This window comes from Mastigoproctus giganteus, chromosome 4 (genome assembly GCF_048544385.1).
Source record: "Mastigoproctus giganteus isolate SK-2022 chromosome 4, ASM4854438v1, whole genome shotgun sequence".
Taxonomy (NCBI): Eukaryota; Metazoa; Arthropoda; class Arachnida; order Uropygi; family Thelyphonidae; genus Mastigoproctus; species Mastigoproctus giganteus.
Window position 1 is genome coordinate 160,009,471 of NC_143578.1, and position 21,774 is coordinate 160,031,244.

The window sequence follows — 21,774 nt, forward strand, 5'->3', positions numbered from 1 at the left end:
GTAATGGATGGGAAACCATCCTTTTCCTTTGAGGAATTTCCTCCATTAACTAATTTAGCTCCTGTAGATGTTAATGAAACCTCACAAATTGACCATAATTTTGACACTTCTCCTGAAGTCTGCTTGCAGAGAACTGATTCTGCTGACAATGTCACAGCTACTCTTGCTGAGGACTCCTCTGAAGTTAAAGAAAATACACTGGAGTCAGCATTTTCTTCACTCCATCTCCCTCTTTTGGACAACTGACAGAAGCCATATCATATCTACAAGCAAATTAATGGATACCTAAGTAACAAACAGAACAGGGTTACTAAAGCTGCTATAAAGTTTCTTTCAAAGAGATGGTGTGAACTTAAAATTATTGCAAATAATTTAACTGCCAATGAAGTCTACAAAGCACTTGTGGAAGAATTACAGAAAACCGTCAATATTCCACTTAATTTTTCTTCTTTGCAAGCTGTTCCTAACATGCCATGCAATGGTACTTATGCAGATAAAATGGGGCAAAAGCCTGCCACAGTTTCATCTTCAAGGATGGCCATTGAACATACTGTTCAGCATTCAACCCTGGTTACTGATTCTACCAATGCTGCAGATCTTCCTGCATTTATTGTTCACAATCAGGATACTGATCCTAATATGCAGTATCTAAATCAAAACCTAGTGTCTTACTTCTTAAGGCATCTGAATCTGAGGACAGCTTGCTAAAATCAAATGATAATGTTAAAGAAGTTAAGATTTTGAAGTCATCCTTGAAGGACATTCATATAAAGTTTCTGAAGTTGATTAAAAACAAGGGTGTTTTTGCGTAAACTGCTTCTTCTCAAAATGATTTAGATAAATAACAGCAAGTGCTATACTACCTGACCAGTGGCAGCTCGTGACTCTGACATATGGGGGTGTTGCTTCTTAAAGTTACCTTAAATTGCCTCGATTATAAGACATGTAGACATAAATGGTAATGTGGAACTGTCTAGTGCACAGTTCTGCCTACAGTTAAACTTCAAAGTTGAAAACGATTCTGTGTTTTGTTTTTTTTTTCATTTATTATTGAAATGATACTTGGAAATAGTTGTTTTCCCATGAACCAAAGACCTTAGGCTATTGTTGGGCCTGGATGGCCCCGGCTTTGTTTGATACTGGTATTAAATAAAGCAATTATTTTTATATATATTTTTTTTTAAAATTTTGATTATTGGAAATAGAGGATGAGTATATTATATGCAGGATCTGTTAATAAAAATATTCATTGTGTTGCATCATTCTTCACAAAATTTCATAACTCCGTTGACTGTATATTTAGATTTAAAAAGCTAGGGGTGCTGCAGTGCGTACTAATGAGCTGCCCCTGTACCTGACAAAGGAATTAACACTGAAACCTTTAGACAACCTACATCTACATTATTAATTTACAACATGGATAAAAGTATGTCTAAGCAACGCAAACTGAAGAAATGTATTTTAAGAATTTTAAAGACCTTGGTCTATCCTTTGAAAAGCTTGAAGAACAAATCATTCAGGGTTTTCAACTTCTTGATCCAGTCAATCATTTAAATGTGTCCTAGGCCTCTCAAGCTTCTCTTTATAGATTTTTAATTAACCAACAAAGTCTCTCTATCAGCTGGACCACTCACCAGATGAGTACATGCTGTTGTTGTTGTTTAGGCTATTTGCCACATGACACAGTCATGTTCTAATGATTTCTACCTTGCGGCCATTGTGTATGTTCGGGTCATTTTTTCAGGGTGCCCTAATAAGGATCAACAACCTGCTTGCTGTAATTGCAAGAGAAAGAAAAAGAATTATAAACATTCTGTTAGGGATATCAATTGCTCTGAATACCTTTGAGCCTTAGACAATGTATGATCTAGAGCTCAATATGACTCATAGGTTACTCTCTCACCTCCAACAAGCTATCAATTCTGACTCTCTTTGTGATCTTGATTTAAATTAATGCTCACTGAGCTTGTATCATTGTTGATGATCTATGACAATATTCTCTTGAAGAATTTGTTGATACTGCTTTGATTCAAGAACCCAATACTTTGGACAGCAAAATCTCTGGTTATCCAGTCACTGCCAGGACTGATTTCAGGATAATTAAAACTGCCACCCTGCACCTCTTTCTTCTGCTACTACCATTTTCAATCAACACGTGAATGTTGAAATCATTACTGGACTCTGTAATCGTTTCATTACATGTGCCCTCATTACTGGTACTTTTGGAGCTGCTTACTTTTTTCCTGTCTACTCTCTACCACCTTCTGATCTGGAAACTAATCTCATATTTTTTGAATATGCTTTAATAATTCTGAGGGCTTCAAAAGTTTTTATTAGCAGTGATTTTAATGCTAACTTTAAATGTTAGTCTTACCCCTATCCTGATTATTGTTGTCAACTCTTAGACAATTCCATTTTCCAGCATCAGTTAAATATCCTTAATCTTCTTAACATGCCATTTACATTACAAACATTACAGGGTTCATCTAACATCAATGTTTCTCTCACGATGTTACTGATGACAAAACTACTTCTGATCACTGTATTATTGCTTTACTTTTTAGTAATTCAAAAGTTTCTGTATCTCCATCCCTGAAATCCCTTTCTCATTATTCTTTGAACTCTGGAGTGGAACAAATTTTCTAGAGTTCTTGCAACTAATTTAGTTAATAGCACTGAATCTTTTGATGAATTATCTGCTACGGGATTGGCTTCTGTTCAGATTTCTCTAATTAAACCTGCCAAACCCCACTTCTAGAAATAGAAACAGAAATAGGTCGCTCCAAAATCAATTGCTGGTGGGATGTCAAAACTTTCAGTTGCCAGGTGTGCTGTTCATCGTGCATGAAAGACCTATCATAATAGAGGAACCTATATCTCCAAATGATGTTCAAAGATTGAAGGACATCTATCGTGATCTAAAAAAGGATTATGTAACTCCAATTACTTGAAGTAAAATATCACCATGTCAAAAATTAGTTTCGAATTCGGGTAACAAAGATCCTTGGGTGTAATTTATAAAATTGTGAGGAACAGACTGATCGCCCCTGTTATTTATAACACTGTAATTTCTAAATGATATGGAATCTATTGCATGACATGGTACAATAAACATTCTTGACTCTCTTTTCCCTTCTGATGATCAATCTGCAGATGATCCAGAACACCTTCTGATCAGACCACCTAATGCCCAATATTCTCCTGAAGGAAAAAAAAATCAAACCCAATAAATGACCAGATTATAATGCTACAGAAGAAGAATTTCTAGTTTGATTTTTACCTTTAAATCCAACCATTTTAGTTAATCTGTATAACAAATGCTTCAGTAAGGGATCCTTCCCATACTTTGGAAATGCACTCTACTAAAGATATTACAAAAACTTGGCAAAACTCCTCCTTCAGCTTGTGCTTATTGAGTGTATAATTCAGGGAAACGCATACAATCATTCTTCACATTTAAGTAATTATTCTCAATATGCAATAATTTGTAAGAAATAATTTGCAGCTTACCCAAATGTTTAACCTGTTCAGCTGATAAGGCCAGACAGTGGTCACTGTTAACCTTTTCGACAATTTTATGGATATCAATAAAGTCAGGAAAATTTCCACTTGCAATAAATTTTGTCACCTCTTGATTTATTTCTGGATATCTAGAAGCTAATGATAAAAAGGCAAAATTAAAAAAATAATAATAATAAATAAATAAAAAAATAATAATAAATAACTAAGGATATTTAGTAAAGAATATAAAATTACTTGATAAAATACATTTACCTACTTTGAATGATCACTTTCAAAAAAAAATTATAACCAGAAAATTAGTTGCAAAATGCATTTAAAATGTGGGTAACCAGTAATACAGCGGTTTTCGACCGGGGTAACACAACAACATTCCAAGTGGGCTATGTCGTTACTTAAACTTATTATTTTTTTAATTTATGTTTATTTCATTATAAAAAGGTGTACAGTACCTTTTTAATTTTGTGGTAATTGGTGTTTACTTAGTACCTCTATATAAAGAATAAAATTATATACTGTATATATATAATTTGTATTATGAAATGTAATTTTTATAATTATATTATTGTAATAAATGTCATAACATATATTTTTTAATATTATATATATATATATATATATATATCATCATCATCATCCATTTTCAATCCACTGCAGGATGAAGGCCTCTCCAGCAACTTTCGAGTTGCTTCTGTTTTGTGCAATGGCCATCCATTTACTACTCACAAACTCATGGATTTCATTTGTCCTTCTCTGTCGTTGTCTTAAACGTTTTCTTCTAGCTCCTCTTGGGTACCATTCTGTTATTTTCTTAGTCCATCTGTCATCATGTCTTTGAGCTACGTGTCCTGCCCAAGACCATTTTAGTTCTTTAGTTTTGATAAGAACGTCCTTTACTTGAGTTTGCTGCCTAATCCATGTGTTTCTTTTCTTATCTAACAGTCAGATTCCCAATATAATTTGTTCCACTCTTCGCTGTGTAGTTCTCAGCTTGTCTTCCATTCTTTTGGCGAGTGCCCAAGTTTCATTTCCATAAGTCATGGTGGGGGGGTATATATTGATTCATTATTTTACATTTCAGACAAATTGGGATATTGCTCCTCAGTATGTGACTATATTTCTTGAATGCTATCCATCCAAAATTTATTCTTCTCTTGACTTCCAGCCATTTATCATTATTACAGCTAATGACTTGTCCCAGATAAGCATATGACTCCACCTTTTCAATTACTTCTCCTTCAATCATTATATCCCTTTCTGTGGCATACTTATTCATCATTACTTTTGTTTTAGCCATATTCATATTTAGTCCAAAATCCTTACTAACTCTGCATAACTGATTAAGATTTTCCTCTAATTCTTTGGGATCGTCGCTTATGACCAGAGTGTCATCTGCAAATCGTAAATGGTTTAGGTACTCTCCATTCACATTGACTCCTTTTTGCGACCAGTCTAATCTTCTGAAAGTTTCCTCAAGGGCAGCAGTAAACAGCTTCGGAGATATTGTGTCTCCTTGTCGAACTCCTTTCTCAATTTTAAATTTACTGTCTTTGTCTAGTATGATAAAGGAGGTAGCATTCTCATATATTTTCTTCAAAATCATAATATGTGGGATATCTACGTCTTGTCTTTCCAGTACCCAAAACATTGCCGTATGCTGTATGGAGTCAAACGCCTTTTCATAATCCACAAATGCCAGGCATAATGGTGTTTTATATTCATTTGCTTTCTCCATTAGCTGTGACATTACGTGAAGGTGATCCATAGTTGAGAATCCTTTCCTAAAGCCAGCTTGCTCTTTCGGTTGATTCTCATCAAGTATTCTTTCAAATCTGTTAGTAATGACCCTTGTGAACAAGGGTCATACATACATACATACATATATATATATATATATATATATATATATATACACACACACACACATACACGGATATATACAGAGAGAGAGAGAGAGAGAGAATCAGATCTAACATGCAGAAAATTGGGTAGGAGTGCTGCAAAATAAAATAAATTACTTAAGGGTGCCATTATTAAAAAAAGATTGAAACCACTGAAGTAATGTATAAAAAGGAAATTTCTACACGTTAGTTGAACTGGTTTTTTCTGGAGAATTTAACTGACTATGAACTATTAAAGGCAAATAACTTTCATTCAGCAATTAAAAATAAGATTAATTAACAATGAAGGTGCTGCCTTTGCACCTAGAGCGCTATCCTTGTTGGAATCACAAATTGACAAAACATAGGAACTACATAAAGAATACTTTTTACAGGCGTCATCTTGAAGTCTGGAAACTTAAAAACGATGATGTGCTGGGTCTGGAGATAAAGAATGTCTATACATATCTCTCACTGGATGTTTCAGAGCAGAATGCACTGGTCCTTCAGGAGCTAGTTATTGTTGTTTCCTCTCCCTAACTCCGTTGTCAGGGAGACGGGAAATATATAGTGCAAAAAGGTTAGGTGTAATAGAACCAGGGTATGTCTGCCAGGAGCAAAGGTTTATGATGTTGTAATGCAGATATCATGATTTAATGGCACGAAGGGTGATATTGCTGTACACGTTGGGACTAATGATATTAAAAGATCTGTGGACTTACTTAACAAGTACAGGTCAATGTTAAAAAAAAAAAGTTGTGAGTTAGGGTTAAATTTGAAAGTGTCTGCAATTCTACGCAGACAGGAAAGGAGGGCGTATATGATGAAAGCCTTGTCAATCAATATGGCACAAGGAGAGATTGTGCAAGGCTCGTGGAGTAGAATTTTTCTCAGCATGGTCTCTGCTTGTTAACAGGAGAAATTGTTTCTACAGGAATGGGATACACTTAAATAGAAAGGGTGCAAAAATATTTGCTGATGCTATCGAGGCAGCATTAGGTGGGTCGGAAAACTGCTAATATGGGGGATTCACAGACTAATACATTAACAGTAGCCATGGCAGATGTGAAAGTGATTCTAGCATGGCTTCTATTGGAATGAGCTGCCTCCTGGAAAGTGAGGTACTGAGGATTTTAAGGGCTGCTGGGGGTCATCATGGAACAAGTAAATACATCGGTTGTGTTAGGGTAACTAATAGTAAGAACAGGTGCAAGTATACTTGCATTTACACCAATGCTAAGAGTATAGTAAATAAATTTGATGAATTTGAGGAGGTGGTGGACATCAAAGGCTGATGTTGTTGGGATCAGAGACATGGTTTCACACAGAGAAAAGGAATGCAGAATTGGAATTTGGGACTATAATGTGTACAGAAAGGAGAGAAGGGGGGATAGAAGGGGAAGACAGGACAAAAGGGAGTGATACTGTTAGTTAAGAAACACAAAATCTAAGGAAATGCATCCAGTTGACACGAGTGGAGAATGCAGTGTTGAGTCAGTTTGGTGTGACATAAGCAGTGGGAAAACAAAGTTGTGAGTAGGAGAGTGTTATAGGCCTAATGACTCTGATCAGTGCAATGAACAAATGTACATAGAAACGGAGTGGGCCAGTAAATGAGACTGTCTTATAATCGGGATTTTAACTTCCCAGATATAGACTAACTATTGGGTTGGTCACTCACACACTAGCAAGACTTTTGTGGATTTACTGGATGACTATCTTCTACAGCAGCATGATCAAGAGGCAACCAGAGGAAGTAATACTCTTCATCTGATTATCAGCAGTGATTATTCATGCATTAAGAATCTGCAGATAAAGGATCCACTTAAGTGGCAGTGATCATAGTGTACTGATGTGGGATTCACTTAACGATGCAACTACCATCAGGGGTAAATGGAAAGGTTTTTGTTTTCATAAAGGTGAGTACAGTGGTCTCAGAAATTTTTTAAATTCTATACAGTGAGCCGATTTTATGACGTTACCAACAGCAAATTCTAAATGGGAAGCATTCAAGGTATTAATCTTGGAAGATACTGGGCTTATCATACCAACTAAGAAATATGGCTCAACGTTTAGGCCTAAATGGATGGATGTTAGATGACCTAATGAGACTCGTGGCAGAGAAGAAAAATGCATATCAGGAGAAACAGATACCTATGGTAAATATAGTCTGTAATCAAGTCACAAAGGATGTAAGAAGCAAAGGCATACTATGAGAAATCTTTGGAAAATGACGGAAAGAAAAACAGTAAATACTTCGTCACTTATGTAAACTCTAGAAAGAAGGGGATGAAACAGATTGGTCCACTTGATATTGACAGTTCGATTGTTGATGAACCTGCTGAGATAGTTGACAAACTGAATGAGTACTTTGCATCTACATTCACACATGAGGAATGTCTGTGGGGAATTGGGCACCAGTAGTTTATCAATCTCTTAACAGACAGCTAAATGATTTTGTAATAACTGAGAGAAAAGAAAAGCCGAAATTGTTTAAGTTAAACATAAGAAAGGCACCTGGGTCAGATGGGATCTTTCCAGTTATATTAAAGGAAGCAGCAAAGCAAGTAAGAAAATCTTTACCATAATTATGAAAGCATCCTTGAACTCAGGGGAGGTCCTCACGGACTGAAGAAGTGCAAATGTGTCCCCAATTCATAAAGGTGGATCAAAGGGTGGCACGAGTAATTACAGACCTGTGAGTTTAACTTCCAGGGAAAATAAAGGAGTCAGTGGTTAAGGAAGCAATGCAGGATCATCTAGACAAGACGGCAGTTATAGTCCAGACACAGCATGGGTTTGTAGGGTGAAGTCTTGTCTGACTAATTTGATTGGATACTATGCTGTGTCACAAAGGAACTAGATGCAAAAAATAATTTTGATATCATATACTTGGATTTTAGGGAAGCTTTTGATACTGTTCCACATGGAAGACCACTGTAAAAACTGGAGCAGATGGCATTAAGGGCAAGTTGCCAGAATGGATAAAAGGATGGTTGAATGGGAGATGCCATAGTGGTAATCAGTGGACACTGCTCGTAACGGACAAAGGGTTTGGTGTTGGGCCCATTGCTGTTTTCTGTATTTATTGATGACATTGATGAAGTATATCACGGTTAATGTCTAATTATTCTGTATTATGTACTACTACTTCCGACGACTTTTGTTTTTAAAAAATCCAAAACATTAAAGGTATTAGAACTTACAGTATGTAAAACCTTACATTGCTTGAGACGATGAAAGAAGACATTTGTAGACATCAGAATTGAATTTCTGTAGATCGTAATTTTATGGAAATATGTGCCAAGGGAGGTTGTTCCAGAAAATGAAGTTGAAGGAATAAATGAGGAATAAGAAAAGTTGGTTCTGTAAATTAAGTTGGATAGTAAAAGGATGCTGACTGGGGACAGTATCTACTTGCAACAGAGAGGAGGAATTAAAAAATCCAAATCAAAAGAACAGACCCCACGGAAATATAACTTTGATATATACTTGGATTTCGGGAAAGCTTTTGATGCCATTGCACATGGAAGACTACTACAGAAATTGGAGCAGTATGGCTGAGTTAGCATTAGCAGTGGCATTTGATGCAAGAAAGCAAGCTTATGCAGCATCAGCCAAAAAAAAAAATAATAAATAAATAAATAAAAAATACCACTTCCACTTCACCCCTCTGTTCGTTCGAAATACCTGTCCAGCTGAGCCTTAAACTTATTTAGGCTATCAACTTCCACAACAAGAGATGGAAGTCTGTTCCACCAACCAACCACCCGCTGGCTAAAGGCAAATTTCCGCACGTCTATCCTACATCTGTCTTTCCTCAATTTGAATTTATGCCCTCTCAGGTGATTATATTCTGAGCAAGAGGAAGAATCCCATCAGCATTAGCATTAGTAGAGGCATATGATGCAAGAAAGCAAGCTTATTCAGCATCAGCCAAAAAAAAAAAAAAAAAAACAACCACTACTCCCATTTCACCCCTCCGTTCGTTCGAAATACCTGTCCAGCTGAGCCTTAAATTTATTTAGGCTATCAACTTCAACAACAAGCGATGGAAGTCTATTCCACAAACCAACTGCCCGCTGGCTAAAGGCAAATTTCCGCACATCTATCCGACATCCGTCCTTCCTCAATTTGAATTTATGCCCTCTCAGGTGATTATTCTGAGCAAGATGAAGAATCCCATCAGCATTGAGCATGCTCAAGCCATTCAAAGCCTTATACACCTCTATCAGATCACCCCGCCGATGCCTAGTCTCCAGGCTCTGTAATTTGCAAAACTTAAGCCTTTCTTTGTTAAGAGCAACCCTTTGTTCCATTCACTAATCTTGTTGCCCTTCTCTGTACTTGTTCCAGCAGCTCTACATCCTTCTTGAAATGAGGCCTCCAGGCCTGTATACAGTACTCTAGGTGTGGCCTGACCATTGCCTTATACAAGGGAATAATCACCTCCTTATCCCTGCTAGAAAAATTCCTATATATCACTGACAATACACCATGAGCTACTCTTGCAGCCCGTCTGCACTGCTCAGAGAACTTCATATCTGCCTCCACAACCACCCCCAGGTCCCTTTCATTCTCTACCACTGTCAGTGTAGTACCACAGAGTTGATACGTTGCTCTGGGGTTGCTGTTTCCCATACGTAGTACTTTACATTTGTCAATGTTAAACTTCATTTGCCACCTCTCAGCCCATCTGCTCAACCTCTCCAGATCCTGTTGCAGCAGCATAGTGTCCATAGTGTCCTTGACAATCCTGCCAACCTTCGTATCGTCTGCAAACTTGGACATTAAGCTTGATATACCATCATCAATATCATTTATAAATACAGAAAACAATAACGGACCCAACACTGAACCCTGAGGGACTCCACTAATAACATTAGTCCACGATGAGCAGTGTACATAGATTACTACTCTCTGTCTTCTCCCCCTCAACCACCACGTTGTCCATAGCAGCAATTTGCCTCCAATGCCACACTGCTCCAATTTGTGCAGCAGTCTTACAAGTATATAATATCAAAGTTATTCCCTGCATCCAGTTCTTTTGTGACTGCATCATAGTATCCAATCAAACTAGTCAGGCAAGACTTCCCCTTAACAAAACCATGCTGTGTCCGAGCTATAACTGAAGTCTTGTCTAGATGATCCTGCTATGCTTCTTTAACCAGTGCTTTCATTAATTTTCTGGGAACAGAAGTTAAACTCACAGGTCTATAATTACTTGTGTCAGCCTTTGATCCTCCTTTGTGAATTGGGGTCACATTTGCACATCTCAAGTCCATGGGTACCTCCCCTGAGTCCAAGGAAGCTCTCATAATTATGACTAAGGGTTTGCTTACTTCCTTTGCTGCCTCCCTTAATATAACTGGATAGATCCCATAGGCGAAGGCAGATTATGAGAAATCCTTGGCAAAAGATGCTAAGAAAAACAGCAAGGATTTCTTTACTTATATAAACTCTAAAGGGAAGGGGATGAGTCTGATTGGTCCACTTGACATCGATGGTTCGACTGTTGATGATCCTGCTCAGATAGCAAACAAACTGAATGAGTATTTTGCATCTACATTCACACGTGAAGAATTATTAAGGTTTGAAAATGGCAGAAGGTTATCAAATTGTAGCAGGATACTTAATGATTTTGTAATAACTGAGAGCAAAGTGGAAGAGAAATTGTTGAAGTTAAACGTAAGAAAAGCACCTGGGGTGGATGGGATCTATCCAGTTATATTAAAGGAGTTGGCAAAGCAACTTTTTTTTTTTTTTTTTTTTTAGGAGCATTAGCAACTAAGGCCATATTGCTCCGGGATATGCGGTGGTCATTCCCTGACCTTTCCGCATCCTACGTATTTGATGGTGACGGGCTTGAACCACGGTCTAATCAAGAAGCGTGTGCTACGCACTGCTGCTCCTTCCCACCTGGCTACGGAGGCGCCGGCAAAGCAACTAAGCAAACCGTTAGCCATAATTATGACAGCATCCTTGGACTCAGGGGAGGTTCCCACGGACTGGAGATGTGCAATTGTATCCCCAATTCACAAAGGGGGATCGAAGGGTGACACGGGTAATTACAGACCAGTTAGTTTAACTTCTGTTCCGGGTAAAATAATGGAGCCGCTGGTTAAAGATGCATTGCAGGATCATCTAGACAAGACTGCAGCAATAATTCAGACACAGCATGGGTTTGTTAAGGGAAAGTCTTGTCTGACAAATTTGATAGGATATTATGATGTGGTTACAAAGGAACTGGATGCAAAAAATAATTTTGATATCATATATTTGGATTTCAGGAAAGCTTTTGACACTGTTGCGCATGGAAGACTATTGTACAAATTGGAGCAGAATGGTATTAAGGGTAAGTTGCTACAATGGATAAAAGGATGGTTAAGTGGGAGAAGACAGATGGTAGTAATCAATGGGTGCTGCTCTTCTTGGACTAATGATATTAGTGGAGTCCCACGGGGTTCGGTGTTGTGTCCACTGTTGTTTTGTATATTCAATGATATTGATGAAGGTATATCAGGCTTAGTGTCGAAGTTTGCAGATGATACAAAGGTTGGCAGAGTTGTTAATGACAGTAATGGCAGTGTGCTACTGCAACAGGATCTAGATAATTTGGGCAGATGGGCTAAGAAGTGGCAACTGAAGTTTAACCTTGACAAATGCAAAGTACTGCATATGGGTAGAAGTATCCCCAGAGAAACGTACCAACTGTGTGGTACTACACTTAAGGTGGTAGAAAATGAAAAAGACCTGGGAGTAATTGTTCAATCAGATATGAAGTTTTCTGAGCAATGCAGACAGGCTGCCAGGGCAGGTCATGGGGTTTTGTCAATGATATATAGGAATTTTGCTAGCAGGGAAAAGGAGGTGATTATCCCTCTGTATAAGGCTATGGTCAGGCCACGCCTTGAGTACTGCGTACAGGTCTGGAGGCCTCATTTTAGGAAGGATGTAGATTTACTTGAGTGTGTACAGAGAAGGGCAACAAGATTGGTGAGGGGAATGAAGGGATCCTCTTATCAAGAGAGGCTTAAGTTCTGCAAATTGCAGTGGCTGGAGACTAGGCACCTGCACGGTGATCTGATTGAGGTGTATAAGGCCTTGAATGGGTTCAGCACGCTGAATTCTGATGGGATCCTTCCACTTGTTCAGATTACGAACCTAAGGGGGCATAAATTCAAATTAAGAAAAGACAGATGTAGATTGGATGTGCGGAAATTTGCCTTTAGCCAGCGGGTGGTTAATTGCTGGAACAAACTTCCATCTGTCGTTGTGAAAGTTGATAGGTTGAATAAATTTAAGGAGGAACTGGACAGGCATTTGGAGGGAATGGTGTGATTTTTTTTTTTTTTTTTTTTTTTTTTTTGGCTGATGCTGCATAAGCTCATACATTTGCTTTCTTGCATCACATGCCACTACTACGACTACTACTACCCCAGGTGCCTTTCTTGTGTTTATCTTCAACAATTGCTCCTCCACTTTACTCTCAGTTATTACAAGATTCTCTAACTTACTGCCAGAGTTGAATACACCTCTGGCATTCCCCTCGCTGAATAACTCCTCATGTGTGAATGTCGATGCAAAATATTCATTTAGTTTGTTAGCTACCTGAGCAGGATCATCAACAGTTGACCCATCGATATCAAGTGGACCAATCTGATTCATCCCCTTCCTTCTAGAGTTTACATAAGTAAAGAACTCCTTGCTGTTTTCCTTTGCATCCCTTGCCAAAGATTTCTCGTAATCTGCCTTCGCCTGCCTAACCTCCTTTGTAACTTGGTTACAGATCAACTTGTATCTATCATAGGCTTCTGTGTTACTTGTTAATTTGTATGCATCCCATGCATTTTTCTTCTCTGCCATATGTCTCATTAGTTCATCTGACATCCATTTAGGCCTAAACCTTGAACAATATTTCTTAGTTGGTATGTAAAGCCTAGTAGCTTCCACGATAAGTTCTTTGAATGCTTCCCATTTTGAATTTGCTGTTGGTAACATCATCAGTTGGTCCCAATGTATAGAATTTAAATACTCTCAGTCCATCATAGTCGCCTTTACGAAAGCAATAACCCTTCCCTTTACCCCTAATGGTAGTTACCTCTTTGAGTAAATCCCACTTCAGCACACTGTGATCACTGCCACCTAGTGGTTCATTTATCTGCAGATTCTTAATGCATGAAGAATCACTGCTGATAATCAAATCAAGAGTATTACTCCCTCTAGTTGCCTCCCGAACATGCTGATGTAGAAAACAATCATCCAATAAATCCACAAAAGTCTTGCTAGTGTGTGAGTGACCAGCCCCCAAATTCCAGTCAATACCTGGGAAATTAAAATCCCCCATTATAGGACTCTCTGATTTACTGGCCCACTCTATTTCCCTGTACAGTTTCTTATTATACTCATCAGAGTCATTAGGCCTATAGCACACTACTACTCTCAATTTTGATCTCCCAATGCTTATGTCACACCAAACTGACTCGACACTGCACTGTCCAGCGATGTCGACTGGCTTCACTTGCTTGAATTTTATGTATTTCTTAACTAATAGCATAACCCCTTCTCCCTTCCTATCCTGTCTGTCCTTTCTGTAGAGACTGTACTCCCCAAATTCCAGTTCTGCATTCCTTATATCTGTAAAGTTGGAAAGACAGAGGCTTGTAATCAATGGACACTGTTCTTCATGGAGTTCAGCACGGATCAGTGTTGTACCCTACATTTATCAATGATATTGATGAAGGTGTATCAGGCTTTATGCCCAAGTTAGCAGATGATATGAAGGTTGGAAGGATTGTTAATGACAGTAATGATAGAATGTTACTGCAACAGGATCTAGAAAAGTTGAGCAGATGGGCTGAGAGGTGGTAATTGAAGTTTAACATTGAAAAATGCAATTGAGAACATTGAGAACAGTTTTAAAAGCAGAAATGGACACAGTAACTGGGGAGAAGGATAGTGATAAGAAAATGGATACCCTCAGTTATTTCCAGGTAGCACGGTCTAGTAAGAATGAAATTACCCAACTTAGACAAATAAATGGCAGAGCTAAAGAAAAATATATAACTAAGGAAACCAATGTAATTATCTTCAAAGCTAACAGTGATTCTACCCTAAAGAGCAGTAAGGCTGTAAAAGACACTGTCATCACAAAGCCAAGCCTCATGACGGTAAATAACATGAAGCAAGTGAGAAACAATTGGTACTAACAGAGGTAGCCACCAAGGAAGGCTTGCAAAAGGTAGCAAATCACACCTTTTAAGTTAAAATCATGGGATTACAACCTGAGAAACCCAAGGGAAGAAATCCCAATATACAGTAGACTTTCGAAATAACAGCACCTTCGGGGATTCAAGGTGCTTTTATTTTGATTTTTCCGTTATCTAGAAAGTTTATTTTAAAGAATTTAATGCAGTAATAATGAGGCCAAATAAGAAATAGAGAGATTAAGAATGCAGTTTTATTAACTATACATAAAAAAAAAAAAAAAACAGGTTGACAATCTAATGTTATATTCTGCCATTAATACATTTCTGCTTATGCCCCATTCTATTTTCTTTATTATATCAAGTTTAGCCTGCAAGGGTAGCACATTGGTACTGTCACTGTCCTTCACCAAACCGGATGGAAAAGCCCTGGGTTTGAATCCTGTCAATTCCACGAGGAACTTTTAAGGGCTTTGTTCACTGTGTGGCTAAATTAGTGGGTCTCAGGTGTATTGAAAGGTTTTTTTCCCCTAGAAACTGGGGCTTTTTGTCCAGCAAAACAGGCAAATCAAACAGAGAACACATGGAATTTACAGACATAATAACACATGGGTATATGAATTAACTTTCCGGGTGACCCTAACATAATAGTTTGGATTATATCAAGTTTGTCACTAAGCTTTAATGTTGTTCGTCTTTTCTTTGCTGTATGAGGTTTATTAACTTTAGGATCCATAGTGAGGTGTTTTTAACTTAAAATAAATGTAAAACAGTGGTATAATCCATAATATTGGTATAGAATTCACTTTCAAAATGGCGAGCTGCTGTTGTTGTTGTTTTGGTGTTTATTGGCGCATCGACAACGGAGATCATAGTGCGCCAGTTCATTTGTTATACAATGTTCTCTTTATATAAATCTTGTTCAAATGTACAAGGTTAACTGTTTCTGTGGTATTATACTATAATTTACAGCAGATGGTATATGTTGATTGTTTGCATGAATCTAAAAATATCTGACACGCGTTCCTTGTCACCTAAAAGATCTTTAAGGGTGATGTTTTGGTTTCCTTTATATAATGATGAAAAAATTCTGTGTCGATCACTTTCATATGTTGGGCATTCTATAAGTATATGTTTAACTGTTTGGATAGTATTGCATACTTGGCATCTTAGGGGTTCTTCTGCACATAATAGATAACCATTTATGAAATGTGTATGGCCTATCCGCAATCTGGTCAGAACAACTTCTTCTCTCCTTGATTTCCTTATGCTTGTTTTCCAGTGCTCAACTTTTGGTTTTATTTCATATAATTTATTCCATGTTTGTTTTTGCCAGTGTTCTTGCCATTGGGTTAGACAGCGATTTTTAATGATTGGCTTTTAGTCCTTATGTGGAACTGTGAAATATTGTTCTTGAAGGTTAGTGGTTGATTTTGCAATTCTATCCGCTTCTTCATTTCCTTTTATCCCTTTGTGTCCTGGTATCCAGCAGAAAAGTATCTCTTGTTTTTTATTTGTGAAGCCTGTTAGTATCTGTTTAATTTTTCAGAGTACTGGATGGGTTATATTACTTGTGTTTTGTATGGCTTGGATTACACTTAATGAATCACAATATATTACTGTTCTCAGGTGGTAGGTGGTTCTGAAATGCTCCAGGGCTATCTGAACTGCTACTAATTCTGCAGTGTAGACACTGCATTCTTTTGGGAGTTGGCGTGACAATGTAACATCTGGGAATACTGCTGCTGCTCCTACATGGTTCTCTGATTTTGATCCGTATGTATATATTGGTATGTGATTGGGATATTGCATTCAATGTGCTGCATGCAGTTGTTGAAAGTTGCTGTCTGATAAAGTATTTTTATTCCAGTTTGGTGTGAGGAGTTCATAAGCTGTGGTATGGTTTATCCATGGTGGATCTATATGTCCTTCTTGGTTTGCAACGTTATCTATTTTGAGATCATGTATTATCAGTAGCTCCTGTAGTCTGATGCCTAGGGGCTGGTTTGCTCTTTTGCAGTTCCTATATATGTTTTCCCATTTTGGCGAGAATAAAGTTGTCCAAGTCGGATGGTCTCTTATGGGTCTTATCCTGTAAGCATACAGCAGTGACAACTGTTCTCTCCTGAGGAACAGTGGTGATTCATTAGCCTCTGTATATAGGTGATGTGCGGAAAGCCCCTGTTGCTATTCGTATTGCACTATGGTGAATCGGATCTAGCCATTTGAGGGCGCTCTTTCTTGCTGATGCATAAACCGGTGCTCCATAATCTATTTTTGACCTTACTAGTGCTTTATACAAGTTGAGTAGGGTATAACGGTCTGCCCCCCAAGATGTTGTTGTTGTTAAGACTTTAAGAATATTGAGTTGTTTCATACATTTTATTCGTAGTTCTTTTATATGTTCTACAAAGGTCAACTTGTTGTCTAGAATAAGTCCAAGAAATTTTACACTTTGTTTAACTGGTATTGTGTTTCCTTGCAATATTAGTTCAGGTTCAGGGTGTAAATTTTGTTTTCTACAGAAATGTACGCAGACTGTTTTTTCTTTTGATATTCTAAACCCGTTTTTCTGGGCCCAATGACTGACATTGTTAATTGCACATTGTAGTTGTCTTTCTATTGTTCCCATGTTCTGTGCTTGATATGAAATACTGAAGTCATCTACATATAGTGCATATGACACTGTGGGTGGTAGTTGTTTTGTGATGCTATTTATTTTTATGGAGAATAGTATGGCACTCAGGACAGACCTTTGGGGAACTCCTTCTTCTTGTTTATATGATTTTGACATGGTGTTTTCTACTCTAACTTGAAATGTTCTATTTTTCATGAAATTTTGAATGAATAGTGGTAAATGTCCTCTGAGTCCTGCATCGTGAATATCTTGTAATATACCGTGTCTCCATGCTGTGTCATAGGCCTTTTCTATGTCAAAAAATACAGTAACCATATGCTTTGCGGTTATAAATGCATCTCTTATATCTGCTTCTATTCGTACAAGGTGATCTAATGTGGATCGATTGTGTCTAAACCCACACTGCATATTGGTGAACCACTTAGTTGTCTAAAAAAACCAGACTAATCTTTTGTTGTTGATCTTCTCTAGTACTTTGCTTAAGCAGCTTGTGAGGGCTATCGGACGATAGTTGTTTGGGTCCTGATCTTTATTGGGTTTTTGAAAGCTAATACTATTGCATGATGCCACACTTCAGGATATTGGTTTTCTAGAAATATGCGGTTGTACAGTTGAAGGAGGTTTTCTATCTCTTTCTGCTTTAGGTGTTTAAGCATATCATAGTGTATGTTGTCTGGTCCAACTGCACTTGGTTTTGTTTGTGATACTGCTTGACGTAATTCATGTATTGTAATTGGTTGGTTGTAGGGTTCAATCCTTTTAGTATTAAAATTAATTCTGTTTTTTTCCATTTTCTCCTTATAGGTCAAAAATTCAGTAGTGTAGGATTGTTTTGACGATACTTTAGCAAACGTTTCACCTAATATATTAACTATCTCTGATGGTTCGGTAATGGTTTCTCCATTCCAATGTAATACTAGGGATGGTTGGTTTTTATACTTCCCATTCATTTTTCCTATTTTATTCCATATTATTTTTGTGTTTGTTGTTCTATTTATAGAGGAAGTAAACTGGATCCAGGAAGTTTTTCTGGCTTGTTTCCGTGTATACCTAGCTAGTGCTCGTGCTTGCTTAAATGTTATCGTATTATCCGTTGTAGGATACCTCCGGAACTTATTCCAAGCTTTGTTTTGTTGTCTTCTTGTTTTCATGCAATCTTTGTCCCACCAGGATTTTGGGTGCAACGGAAAACGGGTTGAGGTTGTGGGTATTGTTTGTTCGGCTGCTTGTATTAAGGTATCTGTGACGTGCTTCAGAGCGTCATCGACCGATGTTTCTTGGATGATTTGTGGATTAAATATTGCCTGTTCTCTAAATTTTTCACAGTTACCTTTTTCTATTTTCCAGCGGGGTGGTCTGTTTGGATGGCAAGGAGGGTTTCTGGTCAGTATGGTGATTACTGGGTAGTGGTCACTGCTGTATGGGTTTTCTATTACCTGCCACTTTAATTCTGGTAGAAGGGAAGGCGTGCATAGATTTACTGCTGAGGTTGTACGACTAGGAAAGTGAAAATACATATGTTTGCCATTATTGAGTAGAGAAAGGTTATGATGGTCTATTATTCTTTCTATTATCCGTCCTCGTCTGTTGATATCAGTGTTTCCCCACAGTTGACTATGCCCATTCATATCTCCCATTATACAGAAAGGTGATGGGAGTTGGGAGATTAGTTGGTCTATTTCCTCAAATGGTATATCTGGTCTTGGTGGAAGGTACACTGAACAGATGGTTACCCTACATTTCAGTGTTATTCTTACCGCTATCGCTTCTATATTGCTGTTTAAAGGTATGTGTTCGGTTGGGATGTGGTTATGGACTAAGATGGCTACTCCTCCATGTGTTGACCTTTCTCTTAATCTGTCTTTCCTATACATTCTATAATTTTTCACTGAAAGGGTGTCTTGTTGTCTAAGGTATGTCTCTTGTAGACAAAAGCATATTGGCATATGTTGTGTTATTAAATACTGGACATCATCGTAATTGGCACGTAGTCCTCTACAGTTCCACTGGATGAACTGATCCATTATTTGGTTTTTCTAGGGCTTCCTGGTTGCTTCCGAAAGGGAGCATTCTTCTGCTTTGTCTTATCTTTTTTAGGATAGTTTGGCCGGTCCATGTCCATATCTTCTTCTGTGAAAATTTCTAATACTGGTTCTTCTGTTGTGTTTATCTTTCATATTTCCATCTGTTCGGTTTCTTTGGTGTTTATAAGTTTAGGTGGGTTTTCGTTGTGATGCTGATTGTGGATATCTGTTCTGTGTGAAGAGAAATTGAGGTATTCACTGTTTTCTCCTGTTTCTGTGCCTTCAATCCAGTAGATGATTCTTTTGGCATCATGGAAATTTCGGTTTGAACTTCTACTGATTTATATTGGATTACTGCTTGTGCATACGTTGGCTTGTTTGTAGGTCATGGCTGTATTATTCTCCTTGCTTCTTGGTACGTTGTGTTGTGTTCTGTTTTATATTTCTGAATTAGTTTCTCTTGTTTCCATTTTTCACACGTTCTTGAGTAGGCTGGGTGTTCCCCTTTACAGTTTGTACATTTCAAGATGTTGGCAGAGCAAACTGTAGTCTCGTGTTCTTTAGAATCACATTTTGCACAGGTTGCTGAGTTTATGCATGCCATTTGTGAATGTCCAAATTTCTGACATTTGTAACAACGCAGTGGATTTGGTATATATTGTCGTACTTGGCAGTTCAGATATCCTGCTTTGATTGGTGCTGGAGGTTTTGGAGTATTAAATGTTATGAAAAGGGTTCTTGTTGGAATTATATTTCCATCCCTTCGGATATTAATTCTCTTCACTCCTGTAACTCCTTGGCTTCTTAATTCTTCTGTGAGCTCTTCCTCTGACACATTTAAGAGGTCCCACTCTGAGATCACCCATCTGGAAGAATTCAGTGTGTTGTGTGGTGTTACAACTACTTATTATTACATTAGAAATACCGGATCCTACCACTACCGGTGCCGTAGCACATCCGTGGCTAGGATCTTATTTTCCTGGCATCAGAATCTTAGGTAACAATTATGATATAAAATTAAATTTTTAAAACTCAATTTTTAGCTCAGAAAAAATTGTGACCACTTAGCCTATTCTGAGGAGCAATACATTTGGACCAGGTCTATGTATCCTGATCAGCATAGTTCCAGTCCCTAACCACGGGGAGGTGGGTCGCCACTATCTATCAGGGCTCTTTTATTAAACACATCATTAACAAACTTATTAAAAAGAGCAAAGTTGTTACAATCTGTGAACAGGATCCCCAGATTATCCTCGTCTAACACTCCTACAAGCATTTCTAACCTCCTGCGTATGTCCAAGTATACATTGCATTCGAGCATCAGATGTTTTGAGGTTTCATCTTCTCCACAAGTACACAATCCAGAATGATGTAATCCAAGCTATGACAATTTATATTTCAAGCCATGTCCAGTTAATAGAAAGCCAGCTCGTAATACAAACTGTAACCAAGGTTTTAACCTACAGTCAACCATACTTACGTCAGGCAAAAACATATATGTTTGCCTACCTTTTTCACTGGTTTCCCAGCTTGCTTGCCAGAGAGCAATAATCTCAGTATTTATTCTTCTTTTCTCGTCTTGGACTTCATTCCTAGAATATTCTCGCCCTTCATCTGGGCAGGAAGTCACACCCATTATAGTACTTCTGATGTTGTTCTTAGTGAAGTATACTAGCCCTCTTAATAAGACTTCGAAATAAGCAGGTTTTCGTCCTGCCATAACCTGGAGTGCGTCAGAGGAGACTGTACGGCATGCTCGTGTAGTTCCTAATAGAGCAAATCTCTGGGCCTGTACAAGATGCTTTTGTATCTTAGTCTTGTCAATTCGATGGACCCATGCCCCGGAGGCGTAAGTAAGTATCGGGACAAATAAACATTGATATAACATGTTTAAAGAGCGTCCTTTTATGCCCCAGTCTGTTCTTACTACCCTCCGGATTTTGGCATACAGCATTCTTGTTTTATCCTTGATATACCGGACGTGCTCGGTAAAAAACAATCGTTCCTCTAACTGCACACCCAAGTATCTTGCTGTCTTGACATAGCGTATTGGCTCACCTTCCAATTGTACAGTAGGATGTCTGTTCATACTCAATTTACCTTTCATTAGAATCTGGACAGTTTTTCCCTTAGATATTTCTAATTTATTTTGCTTGGACCATGCGCTCAATGAACTCAGAGCACTATCTGCTCTGGTCTCCAATTGGGAGCGGGAGCTGGCACTGATTAGCATCACAAGATCGTCTGCATATGCTATCATATTAACCCCATCAAATCTGTTTTGGAGAAAAGTATCGAATACCATATTCCAAACGTATGGACCGATTACCGAGCCCTGAGGGCAACCCCGGCACACAGGCCTGATAATCTCACCGTAATTATTTCTTATAATTACAGTCCTATCTTTGAAGTAATTCTCGCATACTTGATATAAATTTTTAGGACAGTCAGTTTCTCGGATTCTTGATAAGATACTCACCCACCAGAGTCTGTCGAAAGCACCACGG

At 38.0% G+C, this 21,774-nt stretch overlaps 1 protein-coding gene across 3 annotated transcripts in view; it reads right to left on the reverse strand.

Moving 5' to 3' along the window:
- The window catches only part of LOC150087144 (death domain-associated protein 6-like), a 226,337-nt gene that overhangs the window by 107,417 nt on the left and 97,146 nt on the right, over positions 1 to 21,774 (reverse strand). For all 3 annotated transcript variants that reach the window (XR_016546873.1, XM_090371849.1, XM_090371848.1), the window contains one exon: positions 3,511 to 3,657. Coding sequence is in view for 2 of the 3 variants with exons in the window: in XM_090371849.1 (XP_090227975.1) it covers positions 3,511 to 3,657 (147 nt within the window). In the remaining variant the exon portion in view is untranslated. The remainder of the gene's footprint in view (positions 1 to 3,510; positions 3,658 to 21,774) is intronic.